Source organism: Mustela nigripes, chromosome 3 (assembly GCF_022355385.1).
Source record: "Mustela nigripes isolate SB6536 chromosome 3, MUSNIG.SB6536, whole genome shotgun sequence".
In the NCBI taxonomy this organism is placed as follows: domain Eukaryota; kingdom Metazoa; phylum Chordata; class Mammalia; order Carnivora; family Mustelidae; genus Mustela; species Mustela nigripes.
Genome location: NC_081559.1, coordinates 118,191,660 through 118,209,176, shown reverse-complemented (window position 1 = coordinate 118,209,176; position 17,517 = coordinate 118,191,660). Strand labels below are relative to the sequence as shown.

At 31.4% G+C, this 17,517-nt stretch overlaps 1 protein-coding gene across 1 annotated transcript in view; it reads right to left on the bottom strand.

Moving 5' to 3' along the window:
* Positions 1 to 1,327: 1,327 nt before the first annotated feature.
* The window catches only part of SNTG1 (syntrophin gamma 1), a 383,856-nt gene continuing 367,666 nt past the window's right edge, over positions 1,328 to 17,517 (bottom strand). The window contains exon 17 of the mRNA XM_059392846.1: positions 1,328 to 3,609. Coding sequence (XP_059248829.1) covers positions 3,451 to 3,609 — 159 coding nt within the window. The 3' untranslated portion in view covers positions 1,328 to 3,450. The remainder of the gene's footprint in view (positions 3,610 to 17,517) is intronic.

Below are 17,517 nucleotides of genomic sequence, written 5' to 3'. Positions count from 1 at the left end.
GTTAAGCACAAGATCATCCTTGTGCTTTTAAAGCTTCTCCACCTGCTGATTTCTAGCAGTAATTCAAATAATTGTTAGGATTATTACTTTTCCACAATAATAAATCAACCTTCTCGCAAACCCAGCATTCCATGTAAACAGAGTTTATGAACAAGTTTTGTCCTCGTAAATGAAGAAAATGTCCATCTATAAACCAATTTACCCAAAGGAAAGTTTCTCTGCTAACAGGGTTAATATGAACTTGATATTTATTTTCAAGTAATTACTTTTCTTCCTGTTTAACACCAGTTTTGTAAGCAAAGACTTTAAAACTCTAATTTGGTACCTGCCTGAAAAAAAGGGCAAAAATGATTAGCTAGTTATTCTCCCTTTAAAATAGTGTTGGATGATAAATGTTGGGGTATATGTTACACTTACATTATCTTAAAGTATTTCTTAAATAAATATTTGTTGCGGTATAACAAATTAAAAATGCCCCTGCTTCAATATACTTCAGCTTTAATTAATTATTATTCTTTATCAGGCAAAATACATTATTATAGTAGTTAACAAAGACTTCAAATGATATTTAAACTTCCTTTTCTGACTTAAGTACCTATAATATAATATTCCCTTTGAGCTTGTACTATGTACACTAGAATGAATCCTTTAATGTGCATATATATGTATGTGCATATATACATATGTATATATATGTATGTATATACATACACATATATGTATAATGTGTACACACACACACACACACACACTCATATCCCAAGGCACTGGAGGGGTTAACACATAAATAAGCATTCAGCTATTAAAATGTGCTCTAGTACAAATTAGGATTTCATGAATAAATCTCATGCACCTAAACATGAATTATATGAGAAACGGAGATTTGTCTGATTATTTTGTTCATTTTTAAGCTTTCTCATTTAAATAGTCCAAGTTATAACAAATGACAGTGGTTAATCATTCCACTGTAAAGGAAAATGTTAAATATTACTTGGTAACTGATGAACATCAGAATAATATTTTTCTAATAAGTAGGTGCTCCACTAATGTTAAATAGCAATTTAGGCCTGTTAGTTTTTTATCAATGGTATCAAAAATAAACACAGTATTGTATTATCATAAATTTTAACTCAAGTTACAATTTACAGTGTAAATTTAAAGTATATTAAATATATTACTTGAAATATATTCTAATAATTCTAATATATTTTGAGGGTAGCATTTTATTATATACATATACACACATGTATATGTGTGTGTGTGTGTGTGTGTGTTGTACAAGGAGATATATACCCATACATATCTCATTGTGCACCTTTTCCTTCATCATACACATAAGCATAGACTAGAAGATTTTTATGATATAATGAAAAAGAGTATTTGATTAAATTTTTTTTGTATATTTAAAATGGAGCTTTTACAAAAATCTGATATTTTATTTATTAAAAATGATTATATAACAGGTATTTAAGTTTAAAAACTATTTTTTTTCTTTTTGGCTAACTAGCCCACTTCATATTACTTAATAGACCAGATTATCACACTGTGGACACATAAATGTTACCCCAATGTGGGGCACACCAAGATACAACTCTAGCTCATAGCAGAGATTCTATAAAGAAGTGGCTACCACTGCTTCTGACCCTAAGGTAGATGCCTCCCTTTGCTCTTCTTCCATATGCTCAACAGAGGCTTACTGAAGTCGGCTTTTGGTGGACTTCTGACTTTAGAATGACTGTTCTATTTGGTGAATACATAGTAAGCAATAACTCCACAGTGTCATCCCAATTATGAATATAATTAATTAATTTTATGGTCAAGATAAAATATATTTAAACTGTGTAGTGTCCAACTAGCCATAGTTCTTTTAGTAAGGTGTCCTAGATCCAGCTTAACTCTTGTCAGGTACAATGATGAACCTTCAATTTTTCTTTTTAATTTAACATGCTTAAGAATTAACCGGATGCATAGTGAATAAGTAATTTATGATGATTATGGAAATGGTTTAATAAATTTTAAAGCATAATGATCATGTGTTCTTTTGCAAATAATTGTGTTTCCTTCTTGAGTACTTTTTTTTTCCTATTTAAAAAAGAAAATTAAACCACCTTATTGGATAGTTCATCATCTTCACAAGGAACTATCTATGTTTGATTTAGTTGGGAACATGTGTGTTAATTAAAAATAAGTATTTTTTTCTTTTTTTTTTAAATAGGTAGCTAGTTGTTTAAAAGCATATCTCAGTACAGCTGTAGTAAAGGACAGTGTTATCCACATTAAACCAATAATTATATAATACCAGGGTCTGAGTCAGGTGCCCATACCTCCGATACTTTCAAATTTCCAGCTTCTTCCCATTTACTAAGACAAGATAACTAAAATAACCAACATAGTCTTGCATTATATAATCACTTTTATGACATGGTAAGCTAGAAATTAAAAATTTTATTTTCATTTCTCACCTTACTTTCTCGTAAAATATTTCTAAAATGGGAAAATATCATTTTCCTGAAATAACTAAAACTGAGACTATGCTCTAAGGTCATTTCAGTCCATGATTAACTAGTAGATTAGCATACAAAGAATTGTATGAGTTTCTCACACGACATTTTTTGTATTATTTTCTCTACAAAAGTTTTTGGAGTCACTGAAAATTTATGAAACTTTAATTTGATAACAAATCCCATTAGGTAAGTATAAACCTTCTTAAATGAAGGAAAGAACAAGAGGTTCATGAATGTTTTCTTGGTTCATAATTAAATTAACACATGTCAGCATATTTGGTTGACACTAGCAGCAATAAAACATTGATATCAGTGATTTAAGGAAAAATAGTACATTTTACATTGTGACTATCATAGAATCGATGTATTTATTCTTTTGAAAATCTTAGGAATAGTTGACAACAAGATAAAATTGGAATGCCAGTGTCATATTGCAGAATGAGAATGCAAGGAAAATCTACATTAGCAAATTAAAGTGCTCTCTTCTTTGACGAAATTTTTTACATGCTATTTTCTTCGCTGCCATGTGGTTTATTTGCCTCCTTTATATCACTCAAAATTCAATGATAGGGCATTAGTTCATGATCTGGCCCAACATACAAAATAATCTAAAATACAGAAATAACCATTTAAGTGGTATTTTTATTTATAGGTAGCTTACAATTTGTATATTATTTACATACTTTGAATCATTCATTCTTTCGTCTTCACTTTCGATGGTACAAATAAACTGAGAACAAGCTGTTATGGTTCATTTAAGATTATTCACAATGTCTTCCAAAATAGAAGTGCTTTTGAGATCCCTTATGACCTTGCTTTCTGTTCAAATTTCAAATTGAATTCACTGTTTACTTGGTGATATGATTGTTTCTCCAGGGTCTAAAATGATGATTATTTTTATTTTCTTTACATAGTCATAGTAAGTGACAATGCAAATCTCGGTATGTCAAGTTGTGTACTTTGTTTTGCTTGTAGTAGCAGAGCTGGCAGCAGCAGAAGCGGTAGCCTGATTGCCTAAAAAGAGAGGGTCCAAACAAGCTACTTTGGCAGCAAAAAATGAATGAATGCAGTGAAGAACAGCAAATAGATTTGAAAATTCCAGCTCCTGAAAGGGAAAAAGAAATGCTTTAAATAGGGCGCCTGGGTGGCTCAGTGGGTTAAAGAAACGTTTTAGATAAAATAAAAATCAATTTCTTTAGAAAAGTTGATAATAACTAGACAACTAGACAATGAGTTTTTTCCCAAGCTCAATAAACATGATTTGAATCAATATATATTGAATCTATCTATCTATCTCAAATGTATAGAAACTGTAGAAATTTTTATTCAATATATAAATATCAGATTTATTACAGATTTACTTCAAAACATGACAGTCTAAGAGCTAGAAATACTAACCATTTTTATTATCTATGAAAGTCATTTCATTATTGATGAATGCTAGATAGAAATATATTTGATCAGAATAAAATTTTATTCTTGATAAAGTACAAAACATGGGAGTAGCTTAAAATATATTTTTAATCTCTCTCCACACATTTCACATGATATATTTGGATTGAAATAATTTAAAAAATATTCTCTATTGTTCCCTAGAATAAGTTGCAATTTATCATAAGTCACTGAATAAGAAACGCTGAAAGTGAAAGATTATGAATGTTTATGGCACTAGGAGCCAAATCGTTCAATTCCAAAATATCCTGCATGCATTAATCTTAAATGTAATTAATTTTAATTGTTGTATTTGTTTGTTTAAATTTGTTGTATTTGGTTGTTAAAAAAAAAATCAGCCAAGGCCCACTAATCATTTGGATTTTTTAAAATATGTTTTCCATTTGGATCCTTAAGGAAATTTGTGGACCACAATGGAAAAAACAAAACAAAACAAAAGAACAGAAAAGATTTTTGTTTTGTTTTGATTATTTTCAAGCCAGGAATGATGTCAGACTAGCTGTAAAATCATGAGGTGATGCTCAGGATAGATTTTAAAAGCTGACATCAGCTTTGGTGATCAGGTATGGAAAACCATCAGTAGTCCCATAAAATGTTTTAAATCCAAGAGGGTTGAGAAAGGTAAATTCATTCATATGTTTAATGGAGTCTATATGATAAACATTACAAAAGGGATAACTAGAGAGTAGTAAACCATATGAAATTGGCTATAAAGTTGTTGCTATATAATTCATATTTAAAATAAAAGATGTAGAATTACAATTTATATGCACATTAGTAATAGTGTTTGCAATTTGTAGTGTGTGATGATGGAAAACAATACAAAGTATCTATTCAATTGGGAGATATCATATGTGTTATGCACCAGGAAATTATTTAAGCAAAATAATTCACCTTCAGAATAGTTTATCAGATCATGCAGTAGAAGCACAATAGAGCACAACACAAATTCACTCATATTTCTGTAAAATATACATAAAATACCTATGCTTTCTCAGTAATTCCCTTCAAAACATCAGTATTTCATAGTTTCTTTTGGCAAATGTTGACTTACTCTAGAAAGCAGCAAATATTTAACTATTCTAATTTCCTAAAATACTTCAATCTAAAAATTATTTTAGTTAATTCCATCATAATTATTTCAGAAGCTTTATTCTTAAGAATACACTACAGTGGCACTATGATATGTTACTTGTCAACTAGCAGCTTTTCTATTGCCTTAAGTCCACTTCGAAGTCCTCCTGTTCTTTATGCAGCCAGATTATGAAGATTCTGAATTACTTTTAATATTGATCCATATTAAGGGCATCAGATATGAAGAGGGTGGTAAAATCTTAGAAAAATATGAAATGTGCCTACGTACTATTAAAAAAGAAAACAACAAAAATATGCAATTTGCTCTTGATAAAGGGGAAAATATTTTGAATATTGCAAGTAGACAAAAATATAACAACTTTTTTCAAAAATAATTCTGCCACATCTTTATTAATTTGGAGATTATAAAAATAGATATTTAACTATATAGAAATGTTTAGAAAGGTTAATATTCTCAATTATTCATGCCTTATAAATTATAACTTAATTATTTGATGTAGATTACCACTGTAAAATTTTTATACCTTTTTTCAGGGGAGTTAGTGGTAGAGAGGAAATAATTGGTAAAAAGAGAAAGCAGGAAGCAGAGATGCTTTCAAGTTTGGTTCTTGATACCAATGTCAACTCATCTTTCCTCTGTCTCAATACTCACTTTGGGCCACTATATCCCTTCTTGGGGCTTCAATTATCTCTTCTTTCTATATATATTCTTACTCATTTCTAATATAACTCCTAGACCTACATATCCATCTATCGGCTGAGCATCCACAATGGCATCCATCAAATTATTTATCTCCTTGTAATAAAGTTCTTCTGAACTCCATAAATCTCACTAAACTTAAGTTCTCTTCAAAATTTTTAGTGTTCATTCATCCAATGAATATTTATTGTGTGCTTAATATGCTTTTAGTCTTTTTCTGGGTGGAAATATATAAATACTGAGCAAAACAGACCAAAAAAAGCCTTGATGGGTCTTACAATCTAGTGGCAAAAAACAATAAATAAGGGCATAAATAAATTAAATATAATATTACTGAATATGTTTATAACTACAGTCAAGATAACAAAGCAGAGAAGAGAGAAAAAAGTGTAGGAGGAGCTGAAAGACAGCAAAACCTTCATTGGCATGTGTGCAAAATCTGAAGGGGACAAAGGAATAAACCATTTGAATGTCTGTAAAACAAACAATTCCAGACAGATGTGTAATTTCAAAAGCCCTGAGAGACATTCTAGAAGACTTTGAATTAAAGCAAGGGGCTATTGTGGGAACTGAATGAATTAAGGAGTACTTAATAGGAAATGAAGTCAAAGGAATAACACATGGAAAACCATGGGAGATTTTTGAGCAGAGAGTGATAAGAATTGACATGTCTTAAAATTATAATTCTGAAAAAAATCATAATTCTGAGTTCTATGGAAATAAGATAGAAAAAAAGGAGAAATATTACAACATTTTTAATAAGGAAAAGGTATGGAATTTCTAAGTAAAGTTGAGTCAAGGATGATTAAAAAATATTTGATTGAGCAAATGAAAGGAGAGGGTTGTCATTTACTAAAATGGAAGAATTACGAAAAAAAAAAAAAAACAGGTTTGGCATGAAAGACAAAGGTTTTGGCTTTGGACCTGTTATATCTGAGAGCATATTAGAATGACAAGGATAATTATAAATATATTAGTGTAGACTTAAGGAAAAACTCAAGGTAGACATAAAATTTAGGATGTGTTGGCATATAGATGAGATTAAGAATAAACTTGCAATCTGGGTGAGAAGTTCAAGGTGTGGAGGATATGTAGAAAAAAGGATCAAGCGTTAATCCCGGGGATCCTACAATATAAAATTAAGAAAGATAGGGAAGAACCAGCAAAGAAAAGAGAGCAGTAGTTGCCACAGGAAGAGAGATTGATAAAACAGAGAGTCTAGTAAAATGAAAACTGGAAATTGACTATTGGATTTAACATTTTTAACCTTGACAAAGTAGTTTAATGGAGAAGTGGATGCAAAAGATCCATAAGAATCAGTTCACAATTGATTAAGTGAAAAAAAAAAATAGAGCAAGTTTAGATAATAATCTTTTAGAGAAGTCTGTTTTTCTTAAATGAGCAGAGAAATGAATCAGTAAGTGAAATCAATAATATTTTTCCAATATTTAAGAAATTAGGAAACACCTAAATATATACAGCAGATATTAAAAAATCTAAAGGGATGGGGCACCTCAGCTGGTTAAGCAACTGCCTTCTGCTCAGGTTAAGATCTGCTCAGGTTAAGATCCTGGAGTTCCAGAGTCAAGTCCTGAATTCTGCTCAGCAGGGAGTCTGCCTCTCCCTCTGATCCTCCCCCCCTCATGCTCTCTCTCTTTCTCTCTCCATCTATCATTCTCTCTTTCTCAACTAAATAAATAAAATCTTAAAAAAATAAAAGCTCTAAAGAAAGAAATAGCAATACAATGAAAGTAGGGGGCTTTAGGGGCGCCTGGGTGGCTCAGTGGATTAAGCCGCTGCCTTCGGCTGGGGTCATGATCTTGGGGTCCTGGGATCGAGTCCCGCATCGGGCTCTCTGCTCAGCAGGGAGCCTGCTTCCCTCTATCTCCCTCTCTGCCTGCCTCTCCGTCTGTGATCTCTCTCTGTCAAATAAATAAATAAAATCTTAAAAAAAAAAAAAAAAAGTAGAGGGCTTTACTACCTCACTTACATCAATGGATGGATCATCCAGACAGAAAATCAATAAAGAAACATCATCCTTAAACACCATGTTAGACCAGACATTGGTGATAAAAACAGGATATTATATAAGAAAATTCTAGAGACTCTACCAAAAATAGATTAGAACTAATAGGCAAATTCAGTAAAATTGCAGAGTACAAAATCAATATACAGAAATATGCTACATTTCTATACATGGTAGTTCATTATTGAAAGAACTGTCAGAAAGAGAAATTAAGAAAACCGTCTCTTTTAAAACTGACTCAAAAACAATAAAATACCTAGGAATGAATATAACCATTGAGGTATATGACCTGTACATTAGACACCAAAAAACAGAAAGAAAGAAATTGAAGACATGAATAAATGGAAAGACATTCTGTGCTCATGGATTAGAAGAATTAATACTGTTAAAATGTCCATGGGGCACCTGAGTGGCTCAGTCAGTTAAGTATCTGCCTTAGGCTCAGGTCTTGATCTTGGGGTCCTGAGATCAAGCCTGGCTTGTGTTCCCTGCTTGGTAGAGAGTCTGCTTCTCCCTTTCCCACTGTCCCTCCCCCTCAACTTGTGCTCTCTCTCTCTCTCTCTCAAAATAAATACAAAAAAATCTTAAAAAAAAAAAAAAAAGTCCATGCTAGCCAAAGCAATCTATAGACCCAATGTAATCCCCATCAAAATTCCAATGGTATTTTTGATAAAGATAAGACAAATGAGCATAAATTTTTATGGAACCACAAAAGACCTGAATAGCCAAAGCAATCTCTAAATCTCTAGAAAAAACAAAGCTGAAGGCATCACACTCTCTGAATTCAAACTTTTTACAAAGAAATAGTTGTCAAAATGATGTGGTATGGGCATGAAAACAGACACACACATCAATACAATAGAATTGAGAATCCAAAAATAAACTCATGCATATATATATTTAATTAATTTAAAACAAAGGAGCCAGGAATATACAATGAGGGAAGGACAATTTCTTCAATAAATGGTGTTGGGGAAACCAGATGGTATTAGGGCTAATTTAATGTTAAAACCTGTTTAACTATTAGGGCCTGCTTAACTAGAGTGACTCCATATTACCTGGGTAGCCATATTGTTTACATCTACGGACTCTGTTCTGGGAGTAAACGCCCCAGCAGTTCTAAATGCCCCAGCATGCCCCAGCAGTTCCAAACATCTCAGAAGTTTCTGGTATTGGTTCTGGGTATCGACTCCCGGAGTAAATGCCCTAACAATAGAAGCCACATACCTTGTGGTCTGCGGTTACACTCTATAAAACCAGCCTGTGAGATCAGTATGGGGTTGCTCTCTTTGGAGGTATCCCTGGCCAGTGAGTCTAACTTCTAATGCTTGGCATAGAATAAAGCTTTGCATAACTTTCACTTTGTTTCAGTCTCGTTCCTTTGATAACAGACCCCAACAACAGTCATATGCAAAAGAATGAACCTAGACCACTACCTTATACTGCACATAAGATTTAACTCAAAATGTAGTTTTAAAACCTGAAAAAAAATGGTGTAAGTTAAAATTAATTTATTAATTAATAAAGCTTAATTACAAATCTAAAGCATTTTTCTTGAGGTCATCACCTCAAGAATTTTTTTTTAATTCATTTTTCTAATCTGCTTTTTGTGTGGAATGCTTAATATATTTACTTTAAATGTAGTTATACATAAAGTATAATTTATGTTTATCATTTGCTATTTGTTTACAATAATTCTTTTATTCCTCTATGCTTGCCTTTTTTTATGTGTGTATGCATATATAATTTTAATTCACTTGTTATTTTACTGTATATTTAGTTATCTTATTTATTCTGGAGAATACAATTAACAACTTAGAACAATCTGGTTTCGATCAATACCAATTTAATTCAATAGTATTTAAAAATTTGTTCCAATATACCTCTGGTGCCTCCCCTTTCCTTTATGCTATTGTCTTACATATTATATCTTTGTAAATTGTAAACCTAGTGACAGTTTTATAATTTTTATTTTATGCAGTGATCTTTTAAATCAGTAAGAAGAACAGAAGAATTACAAACAAAATGTATTTATACTGTCAATTATATTTAATTATGGAATTAGCTTTAAAAGTATGCTTGATTTCTTCATGTTGATTCAAGTTATATTCTCTTATTTTATTCTGAAGAACATTTCCTATAGTGTAGATCTGCTAGTGACAAACTCTGTTGTTGTTGCTTAATCTAGTAAAGATTTAATTAATTTCCTCTTCATTTTTGAAGGCAAATTTGGCTATATAAAGGACTCTTGTTTGCTAATCCTTGTTTCAGGACTTAAATATGTCATTCTAGTGCCATGAGGTCTCCATCGCTTACTTTTAGAAATCAGCTGTTACCCTTATTAGTAATCCTAAGTACTGTTGGAATCATTCTCTTGCTGCTTTCAAAATTCTTTACTTGGGCTTTTCAAAGTTCAATCACGATGTTTGTTTCTCTGTGGGTTTATCATACTTGGAATTCACTGAATTTCTGGGATTTGGAGGTTAATGCTTTTCATCATATTTGAGAAGTTTTCAGCTATTTTACTTCTTTAAATAGTCATTCTTCCCCGCTTTCCTTAGATTCCCATTATGTATGTGATTGATGCTGTCACATATTTAAGTTTCTGAGGATCTGTTCATTTTTACTCATTTTCTCATTTCCTGTTCCCTAGATTGGATACTCTCAATTGATTTAGTGAGATTGACATATAATGAACTCTTCAAGTTCTCTCATTCTCTGTTCAAGTTCAAATCTTTTGTTTAATACCTCTAGGGAATTCTTTATTTGTTATTGCACTTTTATATGATAAAATTTGATTTGATCCTTTTTATTATTTCTATGTCTTTTCTGACATTTTCCATTTCATGAGACATGTCACACTTTCTTTTAATTCTTTGAGCATGGTTTCCATTAGCCCTTTGAACATGTATGCAATAGATAATTCTAAGTTTTTGTCTATTAAGTCTAATAGCTGGATTTCCTCAGGGAAAGTTCTTACTGATAGTTAACTTTCTTATATAAGTGCCACAATTTCTTGATTCTTTAAATATATCATAGTTTTTGTTTAAAACTGGACATTTCAATAACGTACTTTGGAAAAAAGATTATCATCCTTCCCTGGTATCTGAGGCAGTTTGATAGTTTGTTATTGTTCATCCTTCCTTCCTTTTCATTTTTTTTGTTTGTTTTTTAGTGACCTTCCTGACATAATTCATAATTCTCTAAAGACTATATTTCCCATCACTGTTGCCAGTAAAGTCTTAGTGGTCCAGTGTTATAACAGTCTGACTCAGCAGGGCTGACATTAGGTCATACACACAGCTTTGCCTAACCATATGTCATTATAGTTCTCAGGAAGATAATTAGAGTTTTTCAATGCCCCTTATTCCTCAGATCTTAGTTTTAAGGTTTCCTTAGCTTTTTCTTTGCCACTACTAAAATCACCAGCTCAGGTAATTATAATGTGCTTCTGATTGTTTTCAATGAATACCAATAAATTCCTTGGTGTTGGGTTTTCCCAATGAACAGGGTTTGACTCATGTCAAGTAATGAGAAGTATTACAAATGTGCTTTTCCATCAAACTTCCAGATAGATCAAATAAGATCAAATAATTACAACTTTCCTGGGATAGGCTTTTTGAGAAACTCCAAGCCCAGTCTGTACTCGCAGTGGCTTCAGAGGTACTGCTTTTCATAGCTGTCAAGTTTTCTAAGCTGTTTGTTTTATGTTTGCTTTGTCTGTAATGAATACTTTACAGTTATTGCAAACATATGGTTACTTTAAAGTTCTGAAAAATTTAACCATGATAATTTTGACTGATTTTTCATTCTTTTTCCAGAGAAGTGCCTTTTTAGAAGATTTTATTTTCCCATTCTAGAAATCCAACCCACATTTATATTTGATTTTATAAGATGCCTTAAAGTACAGTGATTTGCAATTTTTAGGTGGTTTGGATTATTGATTTATTATTTATCTTGGTTTCCTGACTTTTAATTACAAGGCTTGGTGAATAAAAATAAAACCTCATTTAATTATCAATCTATATTAATCTGCTTACTTTCAAAAACTTAAGTATTTCTAGGATCTTGATGTAGTAGAATCTTATTTAGTAATATCTTGTGTCATTCCTTAATTAAAAGAATAAGATACTGATATATGTTATTACCATATTTATACCATTTCTCTAATATGAAGTTATTTAGTGAATAACAATATACCAGACGATGTATTGATATTCACTGGGACCATAAATTTGAAGAAGACATGACTTATGCACTTAAGAAACTCATATGGGACACTTTAAACAGTTGATCATAATGAAAATCTAAAAGACTGTAAATATGAACATATTATGAACAATTCTATAGCACCTGTTTTCACAATCAAATAATTTTTCAGATCAAAATTCAATTTTTCCCATTTTCAAAAGATTTCATGATTATTGTAATTTTTATCTTTTTCCTTACTAAGAGAAGACAATATGGTACTTGGTTACTATACTATATTTTAAGTTATTTTACTGCGTAGGAAAATGCTTTCATGTGTATCTTTTTTTTTTCTTTAAGATTTTATTTATTTATTTGACAGACAGAGGGAGATCACAAGTAGGCAGAGAGAGAGGGGGAAGCAAGCTCCCAGCCGAGCAGAGAGCCCGACGAGGGACTCGATCCCAGGACCCTGAGATCATGACCTGAGTGGAAGGCAGAGGCTTAACCCACTGAGCCACCCAGACACCCCATGTGTAACTTTATTATTAAAATTTTGATTTTCAAAATGTTTTCACTTACATCAATAAACTAAAAATGTAATAACTTTCCTTCTATAAGTAAATGGTGACTTTTGACAAAAAGGAAAACAAATATATCACACCATGAACATTTCCCCTTGACAGTTTCTTATTTTAGAGGCAGTTAATGTATTTGTTTTACATTAAAGATGTCAATTTAAATTTATAGGTTAACAAGTTAAGAAGTGTTTTTGACTCCTAGCACACATGACCAAGTTCAATTTGCCTAAACAGAAAATAGAAGACTTGAAAAACAAATTATGTACAAAGAAAAAGGACTCTTAATGGGAAATAAAAATGGTTTAGAATCCTCAATGATTCCCAGGAGTTTAGAAGTTATTTTAAAAGTAGAAGCATAGTCCCAGGTATCTCCTTTGTCACATATTTCTTTTCATAATCCAATCAGTAGTTTAAAAAACATTTCAGATAAAACAATGGGTATATAAATTATGTACACACACACAAATGACTTCAATTTTCCCCTGATCAATCTACTGATGCTTCAGTTTCTTTTACAGTATGAAGCACTACAAAACACGGATGGATGCAGGACCAGCACTACTAAGTAGGTATCCCTGCCCTAGCTTCATTTGTTTTCGTCCATAGTCTGAACAGCTGGTGTTGTCCATAATTTGCAGTGAAAGGAAGAGAATCATGAAATTTTATAAAATCTTTCATTCCAGATGCCAAAAAAAGGTCAGAAATTGTGAAAAGCAGGATAGGAAGATGTCCCTTAATTTCTAATGCAGAGGGAATTCCTTCATCTCAAATACCTACCCAAGTGTACAAATATTAAACTTCCTCATCCATGAGACCTCAGTGCTAAATATAAATATGAATTCACTTAAATTGCCAGTCATTCTACAAAAAGAAAACCAGCACACCATGAATTCTTAAGTAGCATCTTTGGCAGACACTGAACATACAAAATATTCCATCTATTGTGTTATATATAAAATCCTTACCATCAAACCACAAAATATGTTGTCCCTACAGAACTCATTTAAGACAGGAATTTTATATACAATTTATAATGAGAAAATGAAGATATATACAGATTAGCTAAAAGTGGCATTGCTGGAAGTCAATTCCTGATTTTTTGATTTAAGTCTTACTGAACCTGACACTCATGAAAAGTTCTCTTCCAGCAGCGTAGAGTCTCTGATATGGTGGAAACTGAGGGCAGGAAATGGTTTGGGGGAGAAGACTCCAATGAGCAAATCAATGGAAATGAGTTTCTATACTCTGCACTGTTCCACTAAATAGAAAAACAATTGCTTTTTTCTTTATTTTATTATACTGTGCAAAAAAAGCACTACCATGGCTTCCAGATCTCAAGTTTAGCAATTTAGGATTAATATGCTGTACAGACGAATTTATGCAATATTTTAAGTGTTTCTTTTGAGGGAAATTGTTATTAAGTTCAATGAATAAAGCCTCATTGATGTTTTTCAAAGACAACCTGTTTGGAAGTCAGAGGACTGTCTGGCCATATTATATCAAATTATAATTTTAAAAATACATCTACATAAATACAAAAACAGCATATTAGAAGTAGTAAAGGAAAATATATATGGTTAGAAAATTTAGTAGGAATGACTATAAGAATATGTCAGTAATCCTTCATATACTAGCGTCATATTTACAACAGATATAAGCCACTTTTTAAAAGTTCCCAATAGCGATAAAATGAGATTTTTGGTAAACTGTTAAATAGCTACAATTTGCTCATGACTTCAACTGGGAACCATTTCACTGTTCTACTAGGAAAGTTCTGAGAAATTTAATGAGGCTCTGGAAAACAGATGGCAAATTTATTAAGCTTTCTGAGTAATGAAGTGAGAATTTATGAGAATTTATTTCTGTTTTCAGAGAAAAAAGTATAATGGAGTTTTGTAATATGACATTGTTCTCATATACCCATAAAAAATAACAAAAGCAAAAATGTAAAAACAAAGTTAATTCCCCAACTCCCAGGTAAATCTACATGACTTTTTTCAGTATTTCTGAGACCTTTTCACAACCAAAAAGTTAAATATTATGTAGAACTTTTAATTTTGTAATACTTGTGGCAACTCAATCACGTTCCCCAAACAAACCATATTACTTGTTAAATAAGCTCTGGCTATAATGTATTTGTCTTGTAACTAGGAATGTACATAGTATTATTAAGTTAAAGCATGTTTTATTAACAATTACTTATTATTTTATATGACAAGATATGCATCTACTGTCTAAACCATTCTTATCACTTTTAAACCATTTTCAAGAGAAAAGAAACACTGTAACAGCTTCCATATTTAATTATTTTTTTGACCCATAGTTTAAATGCTGGGGTAACCTTCTTTTTTATTTCTAGTAGTTTTATGATATCTTTGGCATATAAAATTATATGTATTTAAGATATGACTTGATGTTTTGATACATGTATACATTGTGAAAAGAGTGCCAAAATCAAGGTAATTAGCATATCATCACTTCTACATAACTACCATTGTGTTTAGGGGTGGGGAGAAATTTTATTTTAATTATTCAAAACAGTGTTGTCAACTATCATCAATCACATTATATAATAGATCATTATTCATCTTATATGACTGAAATTTTATACCTTTTGACTAACATCATCTCGTTTTCCTTCCCCTAAACCTTTGGCAATCAAATTCTACTTTCTGCTTCAGGATTTGACTATTGTAGATGCCACATGTGAGTTAGATCAGGCAGTATTTTTTTTTCTGTGTCTTATTTTACTTAGCATGATATCCTCCAGTTCCAGCCATATAACAAATGACAGGATGCTCTTTTTTATTAGCATAAATAACATTTCATTATGTGTGTGTATAACATTTTCTTTATCCATTCATCTGTCAAAGGACAGTAAGGTTTATTCTATATCTTGACTATTGTGAGAGTGCAGACATATTTTCGAGGTAATGATTTCATTTCGTTTGGAAATATACCTGGGATTGGGATTGTTGGATAATATGATAATTCTATTTAATTTTTTGAGAAATGTCCATATTGTTACCCATATTTTCTGTCCCAAATTACATTGCCCCCAGCAGGGCACAAAGGTTCCCTTTTCTCCACCTTTTTGCCAACATTATTATCTTTTGTCTTTTTTATAATAGCAATTCTAATGGGTGTGAGGTGATATCTCACTAAGATTTTGGTTTAGGGGCGCCTGGGTGTCTCAGTGGGTTAAAGTCTATGCCTTCAGCCCAGGTCATGTTCCCAGGGTCTTGGGATCAAGCCCTGCATTAGGCTTTCTGCTCAGCAGAGAGCCTGCTTCCTCCTCTCTCTCCTGACTCTCTGCCTACTTGTGATCTCCGTCTGCCATATAAATAAATAAAATCTTTAAAAAAAAAAGATTTTGGTTTATATGTCCCTAATGATTAGTGATGTTGAGCACCTTTTCATATAATTGTTGGTCATTTAAATTTCTTCTTTTGTGTCTATTAAGACTTTTGCCCATTTTTAAATATAGTTATTTGTATGTTGGGTATTTGTATTTTGGGTATTTGTATTAGTTACTTCTATATTTTGGATATAGATATATTAATCTATAATTATATTTTGGATATAGATATATTAATCCACTGTTAGATACATCATTTGCAAATAATTTCCTTTTTCTGTAGATTGCATTTCATTTTCTTGATTATTTTCTTTGTTGTACAGAAACTTTCTAGTTTGATGTGGTCCCCTTGTCTCTTCTGGCTTTTGTTACCTATGTTTTGGATGTCCTAGCCAAAAAATTTTTGCCAAGATTAATTTGAAGAAGGTCTTTGCTTATGTTTTCTTTAAGGAGTTTTATGTTTCAGGTCTTACATTTAAGTCTTTAATCCATTTTGTGTTGATTTTTATGTATGTTGTCTGTTAGTGATCCAACTTTATTGTTTTGCATACAGATACATGGTTTTCCCATCATTACTTGTTGAAGAAACTATACTTACCTTGCTGTTAAGGGAACACTTGTCAATAAGCAGTTGACTAAATATGTGGGTTTATTTCTGGAATATGTATCCAATTCATTGGTCTATATGTTTACATATGTGTGTGTGTGTGTGTGTACACATGTACATATATATATTTGTGTGGTTTGGTTCCTATAACTTTGTTTTGGTTCCTATAGGTTTGTAACATAATTTAAAATTGGAAAATGGGATCCTACAGCTTTCTTTTTACTTAAGATTGCTTTGGCTATTTGGAGTCTTATGATTTCATATGAATTTAAGATTTTTTATCTTTCTGTAAAAAATATCACTGTGATTTGTATAAGTATCTCATTGAATCTACAGATCATTTTGGGTAATATGACTTTTTAAACAATATTAATTATTCCTTTTCATAAACATGGAAACACAGGATATCTTTCCTTTTGTGTCCTTTAGAATTTCCTTCATCAGTGTTTTAGAAATTTCAATGTATAAGTCTTTCATCTCTTTAGGTTAATTCCTAAGTAATGTATTATTTTTGTTGCTGTTGTGAATAGGATTGTTTTCCTAATTCCTCTTTCAGATAACTTCTTATTAGTATATACTTATGTCCCTGATTTTTATGTCAATTCTGTATTCAACAAATTCATTGAATTTATTAGTTTTAATGGCTTTGTGTGGAGTTTTCAGTTTTTCCCTATTCAGTAAGATGTTAGTAGTAGGTTTTTCACATCTGGCCTTATTACATTGATATTGGTTCCTTTCATTCCATTTTTTGGGCCAGTTTTTATAATGAAAAGAGTCTGAAGATTGTCAAAAGCTTTTCAGCATCTACTGAGATGATCATGTGATTTTTATATTTTATTCTGCTAATGTGGTATATCATAATGATTTTTGTATGTTAAATCATTCATGCATCCCAGTAATAAATCCAACTATAACCGTTTTAATGTGCTGTTGATTCTGATTTCCTAGTATTTCTTTTTTTTTTTTTAATTTTTTATTTTTGATAAACATATATTTTTATCCCCAG